At 37.2% G+C, this 26375-nt stretch overlaps 2 protein-coding genes across 4 annotated transcripts; both read right to left on the bottom strand.

Annotated features, from left to right (window-relative positions):
- Positions 1 to 6768: 6768 nt before the first annotated feature.
- On the bottom strand, positions 6769 to 10902 carry LOC121268144 (receptor-like protein 32). 3 transcript variants are annotated; one of them, XM_041172274.1, is made up of 2 exons: positions 7120 to 10902; positions 6769 to 7077 (listed from the first exon to the last, which is right to left on the bottom strand). In XM_041172274.1, exon 1 carries the CDS (start codon positions 10569 to 10571, stop codon positions 7164 to 7166), a length of 3408 nt encoding a protein of 1135 aa, XP_041028208.1. In that variant the 5' UTR covers positions 10572 to 10902; the 3' UTR covers positions 6769 to 7077; positions 7120 to 7163. The 3 variants fall into 3 exon arrangements, with proteins under 3 accessions (XP_041028208.1, XP_041028207.1, XP_041028209.1); XM_041172273.1 differs by having other exon boundaries at positions 6769 to 7012; positions 7146 to 10902; XM_041172275.1 differs by having other exon boundaries at positions 6769 to 6879; positions 7146 to 10902.
- A 14688-nt stretch (positions 10903 to 25590) lies between these two features.
- On the bottom strand, positions 25591 to 26317 carry LOC121268146 (EG45-like domain containing protein). The gene is made up of 3 exons (XM_041172277.1): positions 26184 to 26317; positions 25776 to 26079; positions 25591 to 25682 (listed from the first exon to the last, which is right to left on the bottom strand). Exons 1-3 carry the CDS (start codon positions 26308 to 26310, stop codon positions 25676 to 25678), a joined length of 438 nt encoding a protein of 145 aa, XP_041028211.1. The 5' UTR covers positions 26311 to 26317; the 3' UTR covers positions 25591 to 25675.
- Positions 26318 to 26375: the final 58 nt, after the last annotated feature.

Below are 26375 nucleotides of genomic sequence, written 5' to 3'. Positions count from 1 at the left end.
CCATCTCTTCACCACTTCATCATTAACCTTCTATCAACTCAATGGACCCAACCTCAACTCCGATCCGTCACCGGTGAAGCATATCCAACCTCATTTCTGATTTGGATATTTTTAGCCTAAAACCACCATTTGCGCCGCCACTCACGGTAAACCACCACCACCATTGGCTTCACCGACCTCTCTAGGCCCTACCCTATCAATTTCGGGTCTTAGTATGTCTCCGTTGAAAAGCGAGTTTTTGAGACCCACGGCCACAGTGTATTTTACACTGTTACGTTGCTGAGCCGCCACTTCTTGCAGCTTCGTGATCCTTCGAAAATTATTATATAGCACTGTAAGTATTTTTCCAAAGAACTTTCGTGATTTAAATGTATTTTGGCACTAAAACTTATTATTGTGATCTGGTTGGACATGCCGGACTGAGTCCGAGGAGTTCGGGGTCGGATGGATTATGGACGGAGTTGTGTGTTTGGTTGGTATTGTGAATTGTTGGTTGTTGTGGTGTTGTTTCATGTATATGGCATATTTGCACGCATGTTCATGTTTGTAAATAAAAACTGAGTTTTCACATGATTGCATACATGTTCATGTGTTTATCTGAAAATTAGATTTTCATGTGAAATGATTTGAGTGTGTTTGAAATGACTAGATTGACTGATTTGAAAAAAAAGGAAAAGAGACTGTAGGGACGGTGGTAAGTAGGGATGGTGGTAGAGTCTCGCCTGTAATTCCCACCTACGGTGCACGCGGTAGGGATGGTGGTTGTGTCCCGCCTGTGATTCCCGCCTACGATGCACGCGGTAGGGATGGTGGTAAGCAGGGATGGTGGTATAGTCCCTCCTGTGATTCCCGCCTACAGTGCTCTGATAAGTATTCATGGTGTGTGATAAGTATTCATTTTGTGTGATAAGTATTTATTGTGTGGAAAGGAACTGTAGGGATGGTGGTAAGCAGGGATGGTGGTAGAGTCCCGCCTGTGATTCTCGCCTACGGTGCACGCGGTAGGGATGGTGGTAAGCAGGGATGGTGGTTGTGTCCCGCCTGTGATTCCCGCCTACGGTGCATGCGGTAGGGATGCTGGTAAGCAGGGACGGTGGTAGAGTCCCGCCTGCGATTCCCGCCTACAGTGTCCAATAAATAGTTTGTTTTGTGTGAATCATTTTTCTGGGAAAATGATAGACTATGTTTTTGGGCCAAAATGAGATTTTGGCATGTGTTGGAAACAATCCTTTTTGGAGGAAAATGGTATTTTATAGCTAAGTGGATTTTGTCGTATGAATGCATGTTGGTTGCATTAATATGTTTTTATCCCGAGAGTTGTTTGGTTTATACTTACCTGTGATACCATTTTATGGTATCGCAGATTTTTATGCAGATGAGGATGACGAGCCTTAGCTTGGCTCCGTTGGTGGAGTGATCTGGGATTGCTCATGTTTATCTAGTTTCATTTTTTATCAATTTATGTGTTGCCATTGTAATATATTTGGGATGACTGTATAACTCTTTAAAAATAATTTATTTTGAATATTTGTATTTAAATTTCTGATACTTAGATGACTTATTTATATTATCCGCTACGATTTTTATTATGCACTTTTGCATGTTGCACACACTTGAGCACATTTCGTTGGGATGCGTGACCCATGTTGTCATCATCCTGACGTCACGATTCCCTTGTTTTTGCACGTGGGGGTCAGGGCGTCACAGTTAAGGTGTCACCAAATTCAGCATCGGAAGCTTTTCTAGCCTTTCTCTTTCTCTTCCTTTTTTTCTCAACATTTTGCCTAGAGGTCTCTCATAAATGACCTCTACATTGTCATATATCATGTCTTCTCCTAGTGGAGTTGACTCTATAATAACTGGGCGTTTTCCATATGGTTTTCTTCTCATTGACAACATGGACATATGTTCTTGCCATTTTGGTTTGTATCTCAATAGACACTGGTAATGTTTCATGGTGTAAGTGGCCTTCTTAGTCTCTTTATACATAATTTTGGCTCTTTCGATCTAAATATGCCAAGTAGTGAGAATGCGGATGAGAATTTCAGTAGCAAATTTTAGAATTGATGTAATTAGAAACTCATACATTGTCTTGCTCTGTCCCACCACTTGGATGTAGAATGACCACAACAGTACAAAACTTATTTGTGCATTTTTAGATCACCGACAATCGATTGGTCAATGACCCCTAGAACGATTTGCCATGCTAGATTTTTTATACTCGTTGCAATTATCGCTAATTCTCTCCCACATTTGTGAAGATTTTTGGGTCGTCTCCTGTATAGCATTCATGTTAATGTTGAGCCAAGCCGACAAAAGAAGATTGTCATTCTCTACGATGAAAGACACGCCTCGTTGTATTTTCTTACTAGGTGACCTTTTTTCACCTTCCAAATGTGTTGCTTGGAGTAAAATATTATCATGTCTGCTAGCCATTAGGGTGCTAGAGATATCTTGTTCACCACTTTGCAATATAGTGGTGAAGAAGAGATTTTCATCAAATGTAGTGTCCATCATTGATTCTCATATAATTGCACAACATTAGATCTAGACTCATAATTCCAGCTTATATATAAAAATAGATTCTAAAACAAATTCTATCCTTGATTCGCTTTTTTTTTTTTTTTTTTTTTTTTTATGAGCATAACATTAATGACATTTAAGCTGTAATCACACAGTAATGACATCTATAAGCTGGATGCTTAGTAAATGGAAACATATAGCAAGTGCTATAAACAGTACTTGCTCAAACAGCAGCTCAAAAAAAAACATATACTCTTAATGTAATGAATCAAATGGCAATGACATCTATAAGCTAGATCCTCAGTAATGGAAACAAACAGCAGCTGAAATAATTTCATACATTTCATTATTATGCAGAATATTGAAAAAATTGTTTTGCATTAACCCATGCATGCAGTGGCAATGTTTTAATGATAACCTTTTTATTTTACTTATCAAGGGAAAGAAACATAGTTGGGGACCTTAAAATATAAGCTTGGGAGTTTGAAAATAGTGTTATGGTTAAAAAATTACCTCACGAATCAAATCCCAGAAGGATTTTAATTACTCAAAATCTTGGATTTCAAATTCGATTTATGGAAAAGGAATTCCAAATCATTCTAAAAAATAGGTTACAATGAACTTTAAATCCCTTCATTTCTAAAATTCATCCAAATAAAAAATTTGAAAATCATGAGATTTAAAGTCAAGTCATTTTAAGTCTCTTGATTTAAAATCCAAATCCAAATTCAAATTCAATTTCGTATATTCAAACCCAACCTATGGGAAAAGGACTCATCACGCTATTACAATATCTATTACACAAACATGGCCCAAGTGTGAATGTGGTTAGTTTGGATTATGCAGGTAGTTTTATCAACACCCAATTTGGGAAACAAAGACACTTTGGGTTTGTGTGGTATAGACTATAGTATCACGCTGTCTTGTGAAATAACTTAGAAAGCTTTTAGTTTTAAAGCCTCCACCCCTCCATAGTGCTCTTAATAATCCATAAATCATTGCCACTAATTTATATATAATATTCTCCATGCTGAAATATCTTTATGCATGTAAAAACCAATCAAACTTCAATTTCAAAGTTTTGGTGGTTTTGATTTCACATCTTGCCCAAGCTGTAAATTTCATGCGTACTAGTACTATAGCCAATGAATTCATAAAACCATAGTCAAGTCATAGCAATCCTAAAACTCAAAAGACCTCTATCAAACTTGTCAACTACCATCTAGTTTATGGCTTTGAACTATTGTCTTCGACGGAAGTGTTTATGGCAATGGGGAGGAGCTGGAGAGATAAAACATAGAGGGAGGAAGAGAACAGAGCCAAGCCGCAGGAAATAAATGAAATAGAGTTTTAGGAAAGAATAAAAAAAAAAGCATATGACTTTGCTACACTGTAAGTCATATATGAATTGAGGGATGGATTTACTGTAGCTAATCTTTGGATGACTTTCATCTAGCTAATCCAATGTGATCCAAATTCTGGAGGGATTAGCTATCAATATAGCTACATTGGCATTGGCCAATGCTAGTGCTCTAAGACTATTTTGGTTTTAAAAAAGTGTTGTATAAAATATTTCAATTTCAATCTAAACATCATATGAGACCTTGAAATGTTTGTCTCTAATCATTTGTCTATAAAAGTCCACTCAATTGAAGTGTATTGTTTAGAAAAATGCTCTTTAATTAAGAGAGAGCATTTGTATTATATTTATAGAGTATAGATAATCATCAAACCATATACAAATACAATGGTGTAAATATTGGGGATCAATCAGATTAGGAAATTCTATCACAATCTAGATGTTGCTAGGTTTTGTCCTTGTCAGCTTGATCTCTATCTGGTTGTTGCTAGCCTTTGTCTTTATTAGATACTTGCACTGCGTTATCAAATAATGCTTCAACTGCCCCCATAAGATGTCAGCGATATGATCCTTACTCGATAAGAACCAAATGTCAAGATTGCCAGATGTCATTTTATCTCTAACAAAATGGAAGTTGAGTTCTATATGCTTAGTGCTAGCATGAAAGGCAGGAATATTGACGTTGAGTTAGGTGGCACTAATGTTGTCACACCATTATATCGGTGGTTGATCTGTATAAACTCCAAGCTCACAAAGTAAGGATTGAAACCAAACCAATTCAACAATGAAATTAGCAAGAGCGCGATACTCAACTTCAGTGCTCGAGCTAGCCACAACGTGTTGTTCCTTAGCACTCCAAAAGAGAATATTAGGACCTAGGATCACACAAAAGACACCGGTGGACCTTCTTTCATCGGTGCAGCTAGCCTGGTCTACATCAAGAATCCCATTAGTTGTGTTGACTATGAGTGCCTGAGGAGGAGACCATGATGGATGGTGTGTTTGATATAACACAGTATCAATTTGATAGCCTGCCAGTGAACGGTAGTTGGTTTGTGAAGGAATTGCCAGACCTTATTGACAACGCTAGATTAGGGAAAGTGATGGAGAGGTGTTGGAGTCCACCCACAATACTCTTATATAGTGTTGGGTCGTGAAATGGGTCTCTTGTAAATAGAGAGAGTGGGGTAGCAAATGACATGGGGTTTGAAATAAGCTTAGCAGTTATTATATTTACACATTGTAAGAGGTCAATGATGTAGCGTCACTGAGTAAGAAGTAAACCATTCGGGATAGGCAGAGCCTCAATGCCGAGAAAGAAGTGTAACTGACCCAAGTCCTTGATATCAAATTCAGAGCTCAAGTTGTGAAGTAGAGTGGAGATAGCACCAAGATTAGAACCTGTGATAATAATGTCATCGACGTAGATGAGTAAGTAGTATCAGTGGTCCATCCCGATAGATGAATATGAAAGAATTTGAATTAGTGTCATCGAATCCAAGGTCAATGAGGCGCTGATTGAGGAGTGATAACCATGCTTGTGGGTGCTTGTTTGAGGCTGTAGAGAGCCTTGCAAAGCTTGCATACATGGTTTAGAAATTGTGGATAGGTAAAACTGGGAGGCTGGGCTATGTATACATCCACTGTGATATATCCAAGCAAAAAAGCATTTTGTATGTCAACTTGTTGGATATGCCACTAGTGAGAAATAGCGATGAGAGAGAACTTCATTATCAAAATTAATAGGTTGATTATTTATTATGATCTCATTAATTATTAATTTAAATAATCAAATAAATTTAGAAAACACATATTTACCATGTAAGTGTATTTGGGATATGTACATTTTTTTTACTTTTGATTGCCAAGAGATTTTTTTTTTTTTTTAATTTTAAAGCCAAGAGAAGTTTCTGATGAGGCATGCACTAACTTGCCACGTTCATAGATAGACATGTTTTCTAAAATATTGAAAATGTCCACTCAACATGCTGCATCAGCAAAAGTATTAAAAATTATTTAGAAAGAAAATAAAATTGAAAAAAATGTCAAATATAAAAACAAAACATATAAATCATATATTATAAAAATTTAGAAAAACATTAAAAAAAATAAATTAAAAAGGAAACATATTGAAGACGAAAGTAACAGAAAAAAAAAGAAAAAGGACGTTGCACTTGGGAGAGATAGTCGAATGGGTGGCTTGTGGTGGCCTCTCATGCCGCCCACGGGCAGCACTTTTTTTTTTTTCATTTTTTAATTTTAATATGTTCTTTTCGGAAATCTACTTTTTTACTAAAGTATAATTAATTCAATTCATAGGTGTCTTTTCTGTGTGGTTTCTATTTTTAAAATTTAGTAAATGTTCAGGTATCGTACCATAATTGTGTGTACAAGAGTCATCGGCTTATCACGTGGTGGGATTTTATTCATAATCCTTAATATTTTCTTGACATTTATAATTTGAAAAATGATTTATACATAATATTTTTTACAACACGTTTCATAACAATGTTTTAAATGAAAGGTAATTTTATAAATCATTTTATAAAAATAACATTAATTTACAAAAATATCTTTATCTTACAATATTATTGTGAGAATATTGTGAGATGTGTTGTGTATCAATACGACACTCTTATAATTTTGCTGCTCTCTTCTCGAGTGCAAGTTTCAGGCGATGCTTATGACATTTGATTTGGCCCTGTCCTTAGAACTTGACCACAGACCTTTTGATCTTAAAACGACCGATCGATTTGGCCATCTTATAAACGATACACATACAGTTCATCTAGCAACCTTGAACCATCGAAAGGGCAACAGACTTCCAACGGGCACGCTAGGCATACAAGAAGGCTGCACTTCTGGCGTTCCTCAGTTATTGTATGTGTTCAGGCATGCATGCTGCAAGTGCTTCTGGTTTCTTTACAAGTTTTATGAGTCGCCCACCTGTTTGATGAAGTTTCTGAAAGATTTTCCACACGCCTCTGTCATGCTTTCTGTCCATATCATACCAGGAAAGAAACATCCATTCTCTCGTTAGGTCAAAAGGAGACTACTTCTAAACTGAAAGGGCTACTAAGTTACATGCTTGGATCATCTACTAATCCTCTCGCTCTTGGGTCGATAATTCTGTAGGTATATACAAAAAAAATGAATTCTATGGATAAAACGAGAGCCTAAAAAAAAAAAAAACAAAGAGACACAGAGAGAGAGAGAGAGAGAGAGAGAGAGAGAGAGAGAGAGAGAGAGAAGAAAGATGTACTTTGATGGCACAACCAAACTATGAAGAAGACGAGGATGTAGAGGAAGAGGAGGAGATCATAGGTGAGCTACGGCATATACATTTCGGATCGTGGATGACCCTCTTCCTACTAATGTCAAGTTTGGAACAAAAAACACAGTATCGCCCTCGAAATTCATCATTTTCCGTTTCATCTTCATCATCATAGCCTTCTATGCTGTCATCTTCAATATCTTCCTCTGCCTCAAGCTTGCCATCTTTGCTACCCGTGTAAGACAATCCCATCATTGTAAGAATCACCAGAATAATCTTATCAGTGCTATCGTTGTACCATCTTCTTCCTTTCTCCCAAAACATCAGGGGAGCAACAAACAATGCTGCTCCTACCCCAAAGCCAAGCCCAGTCAGTATGAACTGCCAATCAAATCCAATCAGCATATATGATGTTGTTTCTGGAGATTTTGGTGCTGCTGACGGTGGTGTCCCTCCAGCATTGCAAGTCTTCTCAAGAGGAAAGCCACACAATCCTTTGTTTCCTACGTAGGAACTTTCTAAAAAAGTAGAAAATTGTTTGATCATTGGAATCGGCCCCACCAGTTCATTGAAGGAGAGGTTTAGGAATGAAAGGAAAATAAGATTTTCTGCAATTTGTATAGGAATCTCCCCTGTAAGCTTATTGCTTGATAAGTCCAATGACTCCAACTGTGTCAAATTTGCTACAGATTTTGGGATATGTCCTGAAAGAGCATTATGCGACAAGTTTAGAACATATAGTGATGAGAGTCCACCAAATGCTTCTGGTATTTGCCCCACAAAATTGTTGCAGGAAACGTCAATCGAGGTGATAAGCGTTAGAATCTTCACAAATTCCATACTTAAACCTTTAACCGTAACTGTGACCGCATCTTGATAATAAAAGTTACCAAATCTCAGGACTTTAAATCGAAGGTGATTGAGCTCTGATTCGGTCTCATCTTCAGTTTTCAACATAGCCTTCCAGGTATAAATGCATTTTATTGGAATCTCACCACTGAAATTGTTCGAAGCTACATCCAAAATTTGAAGCATGGGCCAAGTGGCATTATGCCCTGGACAACCAAGGGACCTGCTAAAGTTGTTAGAGCGCAAAACAAGGACACGCAATACGGATGCGTTCTTCAAGTGACATGGGAAGATATCCTCAATGTGGTTGTTACCAATATTAAAGACCTCCAACCTTGTGCAATTTGCCAAAGATTTAGGTATATGCCCTACAAGCTGGTTTCCATTGAGATCTAGAGTTTGCAATCCACAGTTGTCTGAAAATGTATCCGGAACCATGCCGTGGAGATTGTTTCTCCCGAGATTCAGCACCCCAAGAGTCGTACTCATCCCAACCAAACATTCCGGAATCATGCCACTGAAGGAATTATTAGACAGATCTAGAACTTGGAGGTATGTTGCATTGCAAATTGATGCAGGTATGCTCCCTTTGAATTTATTGCTTGAAAGAGAGAAGAAATAAGCATATGAAAGGAAGACACCAATGTTAGCTGGTATGACAGAGCTGAAATTATTCCTTGAGAAATCCAAATACGTGGCAGATGGTGGGAGAACTGGGAGTTGCCCTTGGAGTCGGTTGGAACGAATGTCCAGGATACTCAGAGAAGAGACATTGAGTGAAGATACTTCTAGACTCGCCAAATTGTTAAAAGAAAGATTTAAATGGCGAAGAAAAGGTAGTTTCCATATCCAGTTGGGTATCTCTCCACCAATCTCGTTATCTGAAAGGTCTAGAACTGTTAATTTGGATTGGTTTCTCAAAAAATCAGGAAATACTTTCAAGTTGCTGGAAGCCAATTTTAACGTGGTAATGTTGGGAAAGGAGGGGGACGGAGAATCAGTTCTATTATATTCAATTGATAAGTTGTTGTAGGAAAGATCAAGATTGGAAAGATTTCTCAACTGCTCGATCATATTTAGCTTGAAAGAGCCATTGAAGTTATTTGAAGAAAGTGAGAGGATCTTAAGACCTCGAAGATCAAAGACAGACACAGGGATTGACCCTTCCAAATTGTTGCTGCTCAAATCAAGGTATTCCAATACATTAGAAGAAATGTTGGGAAATTGATTGAGTTCACCAGAAAATTGGTTGTTGGAAAGTTGCAGAGTCCGCAATGATGAATGGGAAAACAGAGGGGCTGGAATGCTCCCATTCAGAGAATTGTAACGCAAGTCAAGGTTTACCAGATTCTTCAGCTCTTGCCAGTGAGTAGAAGTAATCTGACTAGTTAAATCGTTATGAGAAAGGTTTATTTGAGACAGATTCTTGGCCTTGCTGAAGGATGGAATTGGTCCAATGAAATTGTTGGACGACATGTCCAAATAAAGCAATTGGATAAGATTTGACATTGTAGTTGGAATTGATCCGCTGAAATTGCAACTTGAAAAATCCATTCTAGACAACATGGTAAGGTTACCGATAGAATGCGGCAATTTTCCCGAGAAATTTGTGTGGCTAAGTACCAGGGTTCGAAGATACCCATTCTGAGGAAAATCTGGCAAGGAACCATGAAGTCGTGCATTATTAGACAAGTCAAGAACCTCTAGTGTAGGCACCTGGAAGATCTTTTCTGGAAATGTGTCGAACAACCCACTATAACTGAGACGCAAGGACATCAAATTTGTGAAATTTGCGAAGAAGTCTGGAACTGCAGCAGACAAGTTGTTATTATCCAGACGAATACTTGAGAGGGACTGAAGCTTTAATAAGGAGGGATCCAAAGGGCCTAAAAGATTGCAATTTGACAAGCTCAATACCCTCAAATTTGTCAGCGATGATGATAAAGCCCCACACCACTCGTTCCCTTGTTCTGATATGTTTACACCATCAAGATGAAGTTCTATTAGCTCTGTAAAGTTCTGAACCAACATCTCTAAATTTGGATTCTCAAGTTTTAGTGGAGGAGTTTCAGAGGGGAAGTAAAGGGTAGATAAATCAAGAATAACCAACCTTCTCAAACTCGAAAGCTCAATCGGAATCTGACCTGCAAAGCCAGCATTTGATAGGTTCAAATGTCTCAAATTCGTCAATTTGTCAAACCCTGACGGAATCTGAGAATAGTTGAAGTTGTTATATGCCAAACTTAGAATCTGGAGGTGGTGAAGACTGAAGAGGCTGCTGGAATTGTCGAGTCCACCCTTGATCGATTCACTGCTCAGGTCGAGTTCAGTAACACGTCCCTCGCTGCTGCAATTTACACCTTGCCACAGACAGCAATCGAAACTCTGATTCCAGTATCTCAGTTTTGTGGAGGAAGCTATGTCGAATTGGAGGCTGTTGTTCAATTGGAGCAACAAGTCTTTCTGATCGTCCAAACATTGGCCAAAGACTAGAAAGATCGAGAAGCCGAGCAAAATTGAGCATATGGGTATCAAGAAAATCGATAGAAAGAACGGAATTCTCATTGTAAGCTGCAAACAATCGATGAGCTGGTGAAATTAATGGCGAATTGAAAAAGATAAAAAATCCCATGAACCTGTGGATCTGAGTCGTGTGCGTGGTAGGCGACCAAAAACCATTCGGATTTGGGAACCCAAGGGAGGAAGAGAGGGTTTGAAAGAGAAGGGTGTAGTCAACAGAGAGGAGCGGTCGAAGTAAAGCGCGTGTAATTGTATAATGTTAGATGCCGTATCTCGGAAAAGACGCGTTTGAGTTTGATCATTGATGGTGTTTCTTTATTCCATGGATGACTTTTCAAGCTTACGAGTGGAAATGCTTCTGCCAGGTTAGAAAATATCAATACCCAATTCCATTAGTTTACCTGTTTTGAAAATAAGACTAATGAGTAATTCAGATACTAAAAAAAACAAAAACTGTGGGAACAGCGAATAGACCGTTCACCATCACAATATATATTTAATTTACCTGGTCAGCAATTCTGACCATGGGGTTAAGAATGTCATTTACTAAACCAGTTTCTATTCATATTTATTTTATTAAAGACATATTTCATGTTTTTCTTTTTCTTTTAAAATTTTTTTAGTTCGAATAATTAAAGACTTCAAAAATCAAGAGTGTTGAGTTTTATCAATCACGATGAAAAATCTCAACATGAAGAGCGAAAAACGTGGTAAGCCCACATCCGTAAAACCGAAAAGTCGTTTTCTTGTAATCATGGTCATATTGGCCACCCCTTATATGTAATTAGGTTCTTTTCTATGGATGATAATTTTAATCAGACTTCTTTTATTCAACAGTTTTATGCTATTTGAGTCATGTTACATATAATTATAGAATGTGCAAGTGTTATACAGTCACTTTAAAAAAGAGTAAGATCTATTATTAAAAAATTAATTTCTTTTCATGTGAATCTCGTATTTATTCACTTTTTTTAAAACGACTATATGATACTTACGCATTCACAATTATGAGTGTCATTTTTCTTATTTTATAAACTCCCAACCTAATAGCGTTATTTGTAACCATTCGATTGAATATGATGTGGCATCAATGGCACCGAGATTATGAAATGAAATGATACATCTCTCCAATCAAATGCCACCCATCACACACACACATATACCAATGCAACATTACAACCACAAACAAGATGCAGTATAACTGACGTGTTTATACCATCTAATTAGAGGCTGACACCTCAGCTTAATTTTTTGTAGATGAATAAAGTGTACATACCCACTTATATAGGATGAAATCAAAATTTTTATAGGCAATGGTGGTTGATAGTGGTTATAAATGGTTTAGCATAAGGGCGGGGTTAATTTGTAATTTTAGAACTAAGGATTTATATTTTAGGTACCATATAATTATGCCATTTAGATGAACTTAAAAGATGAATTTAAATGCCCTTAGGATTCTAAAAAATTCTCATTCCAAACCCATTTTTAAGAAAGAGCAATGCTAGGTGCAATATTCAAATGAGGACCGCAATGTAAGTCTAGATAATTTTATTTTTAAAATTTTTTAAAATTACAAAACTATACCTCCTAAAATGATTTTTTTTCCTCATTTAATAAAAGATTTGCACATAGAGTTCTCAAGTAGAGATTGTAAATAAAATTTCTCATTAACTATCTTCTAAAATGTGGAATCCAAATTCCCACCTCACTTGGGATGCCAATTAGTTTTTTAAGAAAATAAATACTTTTTGTTATTTGTTTATCCCATGAGAATATTTTCCTGAAAATGATTTTTGTTTTTTGGTGTGAGTTGTGATAGATGTAGTATTTATATCTCTAGTTTTAATTCTATAATAAACCTTTTTTATATATTATTAGGTAGGAGCCTAGCCTGCGTGTTAGGCATGTATTCTCTATTGAAAATGCTACTACATTTTTATATGGTAAATATGAATTTTAAGATGCATATCAATATATAATAATAAGTATGATAAATGTAAATATAGTCATAAATTTTTGCTGAAAATCTTACAAATGATTATAATTATACTTAAAAAATAAAGGAAACAGAAAATGTAAAATTATTGAACACATAACAAATCAAATGTTTAAAACTCATTATATTAAAATCATAATAAGACTGCATTGCTACACTCGATATAACATCAATTAGACGTGTACAAAATAATAATAATAATTATGATAATCTTATAATAAATTGATAAATATTATTTTTTAATTGTTTCAGAAATCTACATGGATATAATTGTTAATGGGATGATAAAATGTAAAAATAGACTATTAATTTGAAATCTGAAAAATAATAATTTTTTTTTCAAATGAAAAAATATTAGTTAAAAAAATATTATTTAGTATGATTCATTATTATGAGAAATAATATGAAGACAATTATTTTTTATGAAACGATATCTTATAGTAATAAAATATTTTTTAAAAATTAAAGACTATATTTTCATTTTTGAACTTAAACATAATATTATTACTTTTTCAAATTTGGACTTGTAATATTGATATTAGAAATTAAAAGGACATTCTTACCAAAATAAATTTTTAAAGGATAAAATGTATTATTAATCATTTTAATAATTTAAAATGAAAATATTATTAGTCCAATGATTATGATTTATTTTTTTAAATTACTATGAAACCTAATATGAAGATAATTGTTATTTTTTTCAAATAATATTATATAGGAAAATTATATTATTTATAAATCTAAGAAGATATACAAGTTATTAATATTCCACAAATCTTCGAAAAACCAAGATCTTCAATTTATATTACTTTATTATTATTATTATTATTATTATTATTATTATATTATTATATTCTCATTAATAGCAGAATAAGAGAAAATTATATTTTTAACAATGCTACTAGGTACAACCGGCTATGGAAATCGCGATGCAACCGGTTGTTTTTTTATTATTTATTTCATTTTTTGGATTAAAAAAAAAAAAAGGAGAGACCCACCCAAAAAGGGAGGGATCCACCACTCTTTCCCTCTCTTTTTATCTTTCGGTACACGTACAATGCCATGAGACCTACTCCAATCACTCCATCTTCATCTTCTTCACCGTCTAGCTCCATCCGAAGCAACTCAGATCCCTAATTTCATTTCTTGAAGCCATTAAAACATCATAGTAGATGCAGTGGAAACTTTTCACACGCACCTGTTAAAGAAAAAGCAATTGTGCCAGTTTCTTAGCCCATGTGACTCTTGACTCTAAGAAGCTAAAGGTAATTTCGAGTGAGTGATAGATTTTTTTTTTCCTGGGTATTTGTTTTGAACTGAAGAACTTGTAGAACTAGGTATTTGTTTCCAACTTTCACTAGAAAATTGAATTGACAATTTCAGCGACAATTAATTTCATTTCGTAGCATTTGGTTGCTCGGTGGTGATGGTATGTTTATCTGTAGGTGGTTCCTATGATTTTGCTAATATAACATATTTATTTCCTTCTTCATGGTTTGCATTTCTTGAAGTTTTTAGTCGAGTTTGATGAATTTTTACTTCGAATCTGTTTGGAAAGAGACCCATTTTGATTTTGTTCAGTTTTTTATTTTCCCTACCTATTCTATCGATGGTGGAGGATGCCGGCGATGGGAAGTGGAGGAGAAGAGTACTGCGATGTTGATGGTGGAAAGAGATCGTAGCAGAAACTCGAATCTGTTTGGAAAGAGACCCAGTTTGTTGCTTTCCATTGATGGTGGTGGACGTCATCTTGTCGGAGGAGTCGTCAATGGGCATGGCACATAGAGTAAAAACAAATTGCGATTGAGGAAGATTTGATGCTTGAAACTTCATCATCATCTTCGTTGCCAACTTTAGTCGACCAGTGGAAGTGCCTCTTGGGGAGTGGCTGTGGCTTCGTTGGTTCGTGGAGAAGACGAAGGGGGGAGTGGCCGTCTGTGGCTTCGTGGAGAAGAAGATGAAATTTTGCCAGTGTGTTAGAGGGATTTTATTCTTCCTACCTCTTGCAATGTAAAAATAAAACACAGTGTTTTATCAATGACGTGAAGATTTCCCACCGGTTGTACAAGCCGGTTGTAAGAAGTATTTTTCTATTTTAATGGCGAAAAAGATGACAAAAACGTAATTGTGCAAATCACGAGGCTGTTTTACTATTTTAAATAAAGGACAAAAACTTAAATGTAGAAATCAAACAAAAGTTATTATAAAAGAGGAGATATATAAAAGAGTAGTGTTGTAGATCAGTCACTATAGTTGTGCACACATTGTATACACTATATGGCTCTTTTTTTTTTTATTTTTTTTTTTTAGTGCAAAATGCACCAGACCTTCTAGCTTCTACCCATCTCTCTCTTCCTCTCTCGCTCTCTCTCTCTCATCGTCTCTCTCTCTCCCCGATTCTCTCTCTCATCTCGACTCTCTCTCTCTCATCGTCTCTCTCTCTCTCCTCAACTCTCTCTCATCAGATCTCTCTCTTTCCTTGATCTCTCTCTCATAAGATCTCTCTCTCATCTCCACTCTCTCTCTCTCATCGTCTCTCTCTCAATCTGGTAGTAATTTCGAATTTAGAAGATGTGTGATTTGAATGATGCTACGTAGGGTGTGTAAAAGTGACTGCTCCCAATAGTGGCTGCTCCCAATATTTTTCCTATATAAAACACAAGTTTTGATGGTTGCCCTAAGCCTATCATCTTCTTCCTCATCCCCTGCAAGCTGCAGGGGCTCGACGTTTCTCTCTTACCGTATGCTTCTCTCTCTCTCTCTCCAACGCATTACGTTGGTCATATGTGGAAGGCTTGCTAGTCATGGTTGTGTAGGAGTGGTTTTATGCAAAACAGTGGTTTGTTGGTTCACGACAACTATGGGAGGTGGTGAGTAGTGGGCCTTGTGTGGAATAGAGGGTATTGGACGTGCACATGGAGGGACTTGCACTGGTTTTTGGCTGGGTCGGTTGGCACTGATTTACTCTATTTCGGGTTTATGAAGTAAGGGCATTTGGGCTGGATGGTGCTTGGTTTGGTCATCAACGTTGAAACTGGTTGAGGGAGGTGGAACTTGGGTGTGGTCGTGGGCTACGGCTACCGGAATGGACGTAGAGGAAGCTCTCGATGCAGGAGATAGTGGTTGAGCCCAATGACACCGTGTTGCCACCGTCGTCTCCCTATTTGTTCAATCCCGATCTACGCGACGCAACGACCTCGCCACCTCATGCCAGTATGCTCCTCTCTCTCCATCTCCCTTTCCGACCACCTATCTCCTCCGTTCCTCGGCCTCTCTCTCTCTCTCTCTCTCTCTCTCTCTATCTATCTCTCTGTTTTTCTTTCACTTCGTTGTATTTTCCTTTTTCATTGCCACCTATGCTGCTACCCTCGGTCACTACAAGAAAATTGATTTTTTCTAGTGATTAATTTTGCCGCAAGTGCCTAAAATTGCCACAATATTCTCAGTGATTTATAAATTGCTGCACATTTGTTGCATTAGTTTGTTCACTTCTATTTTTTTCCAATGACTATCAAAATTTGTCACAAATAGTTGCTTTTTTCAACGTTTTTACTTCGCCACAAATAGTAAATAAAGAGCCGCAAATGCCTTTTTGTTTGCCTATTAAATCATTGAGAAAAGTCAATTGCGGCTATATATACGCAATTGGTAAATAAATCGCCGCAAAAGACTCTTCTTCTTTCCAGCGATATAGCATTTATCATTGAGAAAAAGTTTTTACGGTGGTAACAGTTCGTCCAAATTCTATAAAAATCGCCGCAAATAAGTATTTCCAACGAGTTTTATCTTCGCTGCTAAAGGGTTATGGGAACCATAAAGACTTTTTGCGACCAACATTATTCACCGCAATTATACATTTTTGTTGATAATAATCGTCACAAATGTATTTTTCTTGATGAATTTGGATTCTGATGCTAAAAGCCTATTTGTGACATACATTAATCGTCGCAAAATACTATTTATAGTATCGTTAATGTGGATTAACTTCTTTAAAGAAAGTTAAAGAAGTTAATCCACAAGAAACAGATTTACTAACCTATAAACATAATCTTAAACCAAGACTTTCTGTAAGCAACTACCTAAGTTTTGAACTCTAACTACCTAAGACATTCTGTAAGCAATAATTAAAAGAAGGATTACAAAGCATCTGGATTAATAACCATTGCCATTTTATGTGAGAAAACAAGTGCCAAAGTATAAGCATTTAAAGAGGTTGTTATCTACAATACAACCAGCATGCATGCCCGATGGAGTCAGATAAATACATAAGATTGAGAAATTACCTGGTGAATACTCGTTTCATCAAGGCGAATCTGTGCATATGCTTTATCTTTTGCCAAAGTAGTGATATCACTAAGAAAATACAAAGCACCTCTTGATATGGTTAAAAAATATGGATCATTCACTAATAGCTGTGTAGAAAACTGGGAGAGAGAGAGAGAGAGAGAGAGAGAGAGAGAGCCAATTACCTTCGTGAATACATATCCAGCAATGAGCCATTATCATCGACTATTGGCATTGAACTAACTCCAGCTGCAAAGGGAAGGTGATTATAATTGAAATAGTATAATACAAGTCCAATGTTATTAAAACATAGAGTAATGAGATGAGATCAAAATCACGACACAGTAAGTTCAGGTTTACATAGACTTTATGGCTGAGATAAATATGCCAATTCTTACAAGATAAAAGCTACATTTACTTTGTGCAGTAGTTTGAGAAAAGAAGGAAAATCACCTTGAACTAATAAAGTTAAAGCAGCACTAAGAGACGCATTTGGCCTTAACATTGCAAATGGCTTCGACTCCCCAATTTTTGGAACCCATGTACCCAAAGGAATTGAACAAATGGGTTGCTGAAGAATAGGCAAGGAGCTCAAAGAATGTCTAAAAAACCTCCTCATACCTGAAAATTAGGCCCATGGATTAGTTTCAAAGTCATGGACCCTCAAGTGACAATCCGTCGAAGCAGCTTACATTTTAGTATCCCTGACAGCAAAGCAAGATGTAGTAGTTGTGAAAAAGAACCATCTTGTGAAGAATGGATAATGGGAACAATGGCCACCTTGTTTTGTAAAATTTTTAAAGTTGTGTGGTCAAGTACAGTGTTTTTTTTTTTTTTTAAAGAGTCGAAGTCATATGTTCAAGAGTGACCTCTATCCAATTTTATTAAAAAAATCCTCACTTATAAGGGAGGAATACGGTGCAATTCCAAGAGTACTTACAAAAAAAAAACTTCCCAAATAACCAATTGCAAAAGTACATAAAGACCAATTGCATGTTCTGAAACTAATCATTTTTTCATGATATCCACGTAACAAAAAATAGAAGAACAAAAGAACACTGCTAATGTTTTCTAAACCATGCCACATGCTATATTATGTGAGTTTTGTCTTGTAAAATCAAGCAATAGTTGTGTCAAAAGTAAAGAAGTCGTCTGGAAATGTAATCCACAATCGTCTGAAAATGTATCGGGAACCATGCCAAGGAGATTGTTTCTCCGTAGATTCAGCACCCCCAAGAGTCGCACTTGTCCCGACCAAACATTCCGGAAGCCACTGAAGGAAAATTGGGGTATTCAACACTCCTTTTTGGTTTTCTCCCTACCAACCAATTTTTTGATAAAAATTTTTATTTTTAATTTTTAATTTTGTGGCGTGAAGAGGCTAAAAGCGAGCTGATTATTCTGGTCGGCGGTACGAGTACGACATGTCAAGGTACATACAATTAATAAATTTTATATTTGCCCGGTTATATAATGCGACAATTTATTTATAAATTCTTCTTCATGTCACCTAAAAATCTGCAATTTGAATTTGTCCCTGTTTTAAATTTTAAAGGTATGTACGACAACATGTTTATTTTATATTAATTCAATATTTTCTTGGAAATGCTATGCTTAGAAAAGTCAACATTAATCGTTAAAATCCAAATGTTTTATCCATATGTTTGAGTTTTTAAAATATTAGTGTTAAACTAATTCTTCAAAATATATATAGAGAGTTAAATTAAAAGTAACGTTAGATACAATATAGAAATTAGGAGAAAAAAAGAAAGGAATTAAGTTAATTGTAGCGTTGACATCGGCATATACAGAGATAGATCAAGCTCTCTTTCTGTTTGACGGAAATTAAACTGCCGAAGACATCCTTTTCGTATGTCCTACCTAAAGAAGCAATAATGAATCGAGTTAGATAAGTTTCTTTTTTCACGCCTCTTTCTTTCGAAGCATACAAAAAGGAGGATTCGTTTTCCTAGACAATGGCAATCACGTGTATATTACATTAAAAACATTATAAGTTAAAAGCCAAGATCACGTACGTGTACGGTCACGGTTGTGAAGAAGTTATAGATCTAGAGGCAAGAATGGTACTTAGTCTAATATCAATTTTCCAAAATATGAATAAGTGTGTATATATATATATTATTTGTTAATATATTATGAGTTATTCTATTATTAAGTCGGTATGTAGTCTACATTGCTGAAATGATAATATTTGATTTATGAAATTATAACATATTATCATTTTATTCGGTGTACTCTATACTCTAACTTGAAAATATAATTTTTCTTATATTATATTAGCTTTATTTATTTTATTTTTTAAAATTAATTGAATTCTCTTATTCATCATCTATATATCACATATTTGATAAGAAAAAAAACTTAAAAATTATATATAATGTGTGATATGAAGATGATGAATAAAATTTTTGAAATTAAATATGGACATTGAAGTTCATTGAATGGAGAGCACAAACTCAAAGCTAGGGTGTAGAGAAAAGGATAAAAGATGAAGAACACTGCATTGAATTTTGTACGATTTATTCAATTTTCAACAACTGGATTATATACAAAAGTAGAGTCATTAAAAAGAAAAGTATACAATGTAAAATGGAAAGTATGTAAAGAAAAAACAATACAGCGGTCATGGGTAATTGAGATCTTCCGTTGCATGAGTTGGCATATGATCGTGACAGTTTAACGATAGTTCATTTTTCTTTAATAAAGGATGGCTGAAAGATGGGATGCCCCCACGCTCCACTGATAAAAAGCAGAACCTTAATTTGGGAAGCTAAAAACAGATTTATAAATTACTATGTTTTTATATATTGTTATGAGGTGGCTTGAATTCTGATTGAACAGTGTAAGTGTCGTAGGTTCGCTCGAGCGGAGGTTCACTCAGCTCGAGCGAATTCAGACAGAGAGTTTCGCTCAACATTCGCTCGACATTCAGCTCGAGCGAATTCAGACGAATTCAGACAGAGAGCTTCGCTCGACATTCGCTCGACATTCAGCTCGAGCGAATTCAGACAGAGAGTTTCGCTCAAGTATCGCTCGACATTCAGCTCGAGCAATATCCAAGTCAGAGAGCTTCGCTCGACACTCGCTCGACACCCAGCTCGAGCGAGTTCAGGCAGAGAGCTTCGCTCGACTCTCGCACAACTGTTGGCTTGAGCGAAGTGCAGAATATCTACGTTCGCTCGACACTCGCTCGACGTTCGCTCAAGCCAATGTTCACAAAAGTGAATTCTCACTTTTCCTATAAATATCAAACGGCGCCTCTCATTTCAAATAAGACTTCAGAATTCATTTGAGTTGTTTCTTTAGTGTTTTCTTGAGAGAGAAGTCTAGAGTGAGTTTGAGAGATAACTTCCTTGTGAAGTTTTGTTGTATTGATTTGTACTCCATCTCTGTTGATAGTGAAATCTTCGATACCGACCCCACCAGTGGATGTAGGCTCGTTTTGAGTCGAACCACTTAATTCTTGGTGTTCTTTCTGTGTGATTGTCATCAATTTCTTTCGTTTAGTTCCGCTACTATACTTCGTGTTAGTCCTAGCTACACTTATTCCCAACAAACTGGTATCAGAGCTTGGCTCAGGATCTGGAGGGATGGCTATGGCTAAGTTCGAAGTGGAGAAATTTGACGGTCAGAACAGTTTCAGTCTATGGCGCATCAAGATGAATGCTTTACTGCGACAACAGGGCTTGTCAAAAGTATTAGAAGTCTCGGTATCTGAAGATTCTCCGGCTCCTTCGAAAGAAGAAGAAGAAAAGGTACACAGTACTATTCTTTTGTCACTATCTGATGGAGTTTTAAGAGAGGTTGCTGATGAGGAGACTGCAACTGGTCTCTGGTCGGCACTTGAGAATCTGTACATGAAGAGATCTCTCACTAACCGGTTGTATTTGAAACAACGGTTATACACTCTCAAAATGAAGGAAGGTACTCTTATTTCTGAACATCTAGATGAATTTAATAAAATCATTATGGATCTGAAGAACATAGATATTAAGCTTGAAGAAGAAGATCAAGCGTTAATTATTTTATGTTCATTACCCACATCTTTTGAGAACTTTGTAAATTCCATGTTGTATGGTAGAAATACAATTTCCTTGGTAGATGTAAAGTCTGCTTTGAATTCTAAGGAGTTGAGGAATAAATTAAGTGTGAAGAACACTAATGAACAAGCTAGTGGCTTGTTTGTTAAAGGGTCCTCAAGCAGGGGTAGATCGAATGACAGGGGTTCAGAAAAGAATAAGGGGAAATCCAGAGGCAGTTCACAAATAACGTTTAGTAAGAAAAACGTCAAATGTCATTACTGCCATAAATTTGGTCACTACAAGAACGAGTGTCCAAAATTGAAAAACAGGGAGGACGGCACTAGTTCATCTAATGCCGTTAGTGTTGCTGATGATAGGTCTAACGACCTAGATCTTGTTCTAGCAATAAGCGACTCCAATAGTCGCTTTAGTGACAAGTGGGTCTTGGACTCAGCTTGCACTTTCCATATGTGTCCCAAGAGGGACTGGTTCACTAACTATGAATCAGTCAACGGAGGTTCTGTTTTGTTAGGGAATGATATGGGTTGCAAAATTGCTGGAATTGGTTCAGTCAGAATCAAGATGTTTGATGGAATTGTCCGGACATTGTCTAATGTTCGACATATTCCAGAGTTGAAAAAGAATCTCATTTCTTTGGGTACTCTTGATTCTCTGGACTACAAGTACACTGGTGAAGGTGGAGCTATCAGAGTCAGTAAGGGCTCTATGGTTGTGATGAAAGGAGATAAGACAAATGGTCTTTATTTCCTTCAGGGCTCTACAGTGACAGGTGCAGCTGCAGTGTCAGTTTCAGATGATCCAGATTCAGATGTCACTCGTTTGTAGCATATGCGTTTGGGTCATATGAGTGAAAAGGGAATGTCAATTCTTAGTAAGCAGGGTTTGTTATGTAATCAGAAGATAGGGAAACTGGATTTCTGTGAGCACTGTGTGTTTGGCAAACAGTGCAGGGTTCAGTTCTCTACAGGGGTTCACAGAACCAAAAGTTCTGTGGACTACATTCATTCTGATCTTTGGGGCCCATCTTCCGACCCGTCAAAAGGTGGAGCTCAATACTTGCTTACGTTCATTGATGATTTCTCTCGGAAGGTTTGGGTCTACTTTTTGAAGCAGAAGAGTGATGTATTTGTCAACTTCAAACAGTGGAAAGCTTTGATTGAAAATCAGACGGGCAAGAAAATCAAGCGACTTCGCACTGACAATGGTATGGAGTTCTGCGGAGGTGAGTTTGATGAATTCTGCAGAAATGAGGGTATTGCCAGACATCGTACAGTTAGACATACTCCACAGCAAAATGGGGTAGCTGAAAGGATGAACAGGACCCTTTTGGAGAGAGCTCGCAGCATGCTTTCTAATGCAGGCTTGGCTAAGGACTTCTGGGCCGAAGCAATCAACACGGCCTGTTACTTGGTCAATCGCTCTCCAGCCACAGCGATTGGTTTGAAGACTCCGAATGAGGTATGGTCTGATACTCCTACTGATTATTCAAATTTGAAAATTTTTGGTTGTCCTGCATATTTCCATGTTAATGATGGAAAACTTGAGCCAAGGGCAAAGAAGGGCATATTCATTGGGTATGCCAGTGGGGTGAAGGGATTCAGGTTGTGGTGTACTGATCCTAAATCACCCAAGTTTGTAATCAGTAGGGATGTCACTTTTGATGAAAAGTCCATGCTTAGTCAGAGGAAGGAGAATTCTGAGTCTACAGGACAAGAACAGGATGTTAGAAAGCAGGTGGAGTTTCAGGTGGAAGCATCACAAGGGCTGCCCAACGGCGCCCAAGATCATGCTTTTGAAGATGAGCATCATTCTGATTCAAGTAGCGGCGCACAAGGTGAGCAAGACTACAGTATAGCGACTGGTAGACAGAGGAGGCAGATTAGACCACCTCAGAGGTATGCTCATGCAGATATGGTTATGTATGCTCTTACTACGACAGAGAATATAGTTGGTCAGGAACCTTCCAGTTATTCAGAAGCTGTCAAGAGCGTAGAATCTGCACAGTGGTGCGCAGCTATGACTGAAGAGATCGAGTCTCTTCACAAAAACCAAACATGGGATTTGGTTCTGTTGCCAAAGAAGGTAAAGACTGTTGGCTGCAAATGGGTTTTCAAAAGAAAAGAGGGAATCCAGGGTGATACAGATGCAAGGTACAAGGCACACTTAGTTGCTAAGGGCTTCAGTCAGAGAGAAGGCATCGACTTCACTGAAGTCTTCTCTCCAGTGGTGAAACACAGTTCGATCAGATTACTACTAGCTTTAGTAGCATTTTATGACTTAGAGCTACAACAACTTGATGTTAAAACAGCGTTCTTACATGGTGAACTTGAAGAAACCATTTACATGCATCAGCCAGAAGGATTCATTGTTGAAAACAAGAAAGATCATGTGTGCAGATTGAAGAAGTCTTTATATGGTTTGAAGCAGTCGCCAAGGCAATGATATAAGCGGTTTGATTCCTTTATGATTGATCATGGTTATTTGAGAAGTAACTATGATAGTTGTGTTTATCATAAGGAATTATCTGATAAGTCTTTCATTTATTTGCTATTATATGTTGATGATATGCTTATTGCTGCTAGAAGCATATTTGACATAGGTTTGTTAAAAACCCAACTCAGAAATGAGTTTGAAATGAAAGACTTAGGTGCTGCAAAGAAGATTTTGGGAATGGAAATCTTTAGAGATAGGAAAGCTGAAAAGTTGTACTTGTCCCAGGGAAAGTACATTGAGAAAGTGCTTCAGAGATTTGGGATGTTTGATTCCAAACCAGTAAGTACACCACTTGCTACGCACTTTAAGCTTTCAGCTTGCCTATCTCCTCAGACAACTAAAGAGGAACAGTTCATGGCTAGTGTTCCTTATTCAAGTGCAGTTGGCAGCATCATGTATGCAATGGTTTGCACCCGCCCAGACATTTCACAAGCAGTGAGCGTAGTTAGCAGGTATATGGCTAACCCAGATAAGACTCATTGGCAGGCTGTGAAATGGATACTCAGGTATCTGAGGGGAACCCTGAACTTTGGGTTAATATTTGATAGAGATGTCGATCTCAGTTCCAAAGTTACTAGTTTGGTTGATTCAGATTATGCTGGAGACTTAGATAAAAGAAGATCATTGACAGGTTATGTTTTCACTCTGTGTGGGTCAGCTATCAGTTGGAAAGCAACACTGCAATCCACTGTTGCTTTATCAACTACCGAGGCAGAGTACATGGCAGCAGCAGAGGCTGTTAAGGAGGCCATTTGGTTGAAAGGCTTGGTCAATGATTTGGGTTTACAACAAGATGGGATCTCAGTATTCTGTGACAGTCAGAGTGCAATACATTTGACCAAAAATCAAATGTATCATGAAAGAACGAAGCACATTGATGTCAGGTACCATTTTCTCAGAGAGATTGTTATAGAGGGTGCTATACAGATTCTGAAGATTGCTACTACAGAAAATCCAGCAGATATGATGACTAAGCCAGTTGCAGTATACAAGTTCAAACTTTGTTTGGACTTGATTGGTGTTCGCATTTTGTTATTCCCGTAAGGGATTTGGTGGTGGGGATTGGTTTTGTGGTCGGAGGTTTTTTGTGTTTTGGCAGAGTTCAAGCCAAGGTGGAGATTTGTTATGAGGTGGCTTGAATTCTGATTGAACAGTGCAAGTGTCGTAGGTTCGCTCGAGCGGAGGTTCACTCAGCTCGAGCGGATTCAGACAGAGAGCTTCGCTCAACATTCGCTCGACATTCAGCTCGAGCGAATTCAGACAGAGAGCTTCGCTCAAGTATTGCTCGACATTCAGCTTGAGCAATATCCAAGTCAGAGAGCTTCGCTCGACACTCGCTTGACACCCAGCTCGAGCGAGTTCAGGCAGAGAGCTTCGCTCGACTCTTGCACAACTGTTGGCTTGAGCGAAGTGCAGAATATCTACGTTCGCTAGACACTCGCTCGATGTTCGCTCGAGCCAATGTTCACAAAAGTGAATTCTCACTTTTCCTATAAATATCAAACGGCGCCTCTCATTTCAAATAAGACTTCAGAATTCATTTGAGTTGTTTCTTTAGTGTTTTCTTGAGAGAGAAGTCTAGAGTGAGTTTGAGAGATAACTTCCTTGTGAAGTTTTGTTATATTGATTTGTACTCCATCTCCGTTGATAGTGAAATCTTCGATACCGACCCCACCAGTGGACGTAGGCTCGTTTTGAGTCGAACCACTTAATTCTTGGTGTTCTTTCTGTGTGATTGTCATCAATTTCTTTCGTTTAGTTCCGCTACTATACTTCGTGTTAGTCTTAGCTACACTTATTCCCAACATATATTACGCCAAATTATAAGATCCATGTGTATATCTAGTATTTGTTTTCCATTTTAAATGTTATTGTCGGTAATTATGCTTGTTGATATTATTTATTTCAAATAATTATATTTATTAATTCTTCAAAAACACTGAAGATATTTTTGTTTGGAAGGAATCTTTGGAGATCTTTATAATTAAGTAGAATATTGATGGCATCAAAGAAACGAAAGAGAAGGCAAAAAGATTTGGAGAGAGACAAAAGTGTCAAATAATATACTATTCATTATTCATATCTCTTGTTTAACATCATAACAAGAGATTCAAACAATTATCTCTGAAGTAATTAATACAATACGAGAAAAAATAAAAATAAAGCGGGATATGAAACTAATCACTTAAAGATCTTCTTCTTCTTCTTCTTTTTTTTTTTTCCACATTGACTTCAAAACTATAGATCTCAGGACAGTCAGGTTCTGCGGTAATTTGATGAATCAATTCATAGAGTATCATGTCCCCTGCCCTTCAAACCCTGCATATACAAAGAAATTAGTCTTTAATTCAGACGTTTATTATACCAATTAGAAGCTGAAAAATCAAAGTCAAAATTATCAATATCACTTACTGTTGGAATTCGATGTTGATGAAGGTAGCCGAAAGGTTGGCGATTGTACCAAATGCAGTGGTGGAAAGAACAATGGTGGCGGCATCCTTGGATATTGGCCTAGAAACCGAAGTGAGCGCACGATCCACAATCCTTATCTGAATGGTCTCACCTGGAACGCAGGTTCTTTGAACTGCAGCACTGATGCACCTCACCAAGTATTGTCTCCCGCAAGCAGCACCATTATCCCATATCCCCTCGCCGGCCGACGCGAACAGGTTGCTCGTCGGGAACTGTCCCTCGTCGTTTCCAAAACAAACTGTGGCTGATTATACATGCGCGAGAATATAATAACAGTGTTAGTTTTACTATCATATATGGATCGATTTAAATATGATCAGGAGCATAGTAGTCACTGTGCCAACTTACGTATGTACGGAGGGCCGTATCGGGCAGCTGTGCCAACATCATCAGCTTGGAAGACGGGAAAGAGCTGTTGTAGGAGCAGTAGAAATAGGCATCCAGAGAAGATTAAGTAATGAGGAGGCGGAGACATGATCCTGCAAAATTAAAGGCCTTAGGAATCTCACTGACCTCCGACCCTTTGTGCTTCTGATCATA

The sequence above is a fragment of the Juglans microcarpa x Juglans regia genome, chromosome 5S, assembly GCF_004785595.1.
Source record: "Juglans microcarpa x Juglans regia isolate MS1-56 chromosome 5S, Jm3101_v1.0, whole genome shotgun sequence".
Lineage (NCBI taxonomy): Eukaryota > Viridiplantae > Streptophyta > Magnoliopsida > Fagales > Juglandaceae > Juglans > Juglans microcarpa x Juglans regia.
Note: the sequence above shows the minus strand (reverse complement) of the source record. Positions and strands in the feature narration are given on the sequence as shown.

Bases quoted from the DNA above. Each gene is read 5' to 3' on its own strand.
- LOC121268144 (XM_041172274.1), bottom strand. From the start codon at position 10,571: ATGAGAATTCCGTTCTTTCTATCGATTTTCTTGATACCCATATGCTCA.
- LOC121268146 (XM_041172277.1), bottom strand. From the start codon at position 26,310: ATGTCTCCGCCTCCTCATTACTTAATCTTCTCTGGATGCCTATTTCTA. The intron at 26,080-26,183 runs GTAAGTTGGCAC...ATGTATAATCAG, and splicing joins ATACGGCCCTCCGTACATAC to CCACAGTTTGTTTTGGAAAC.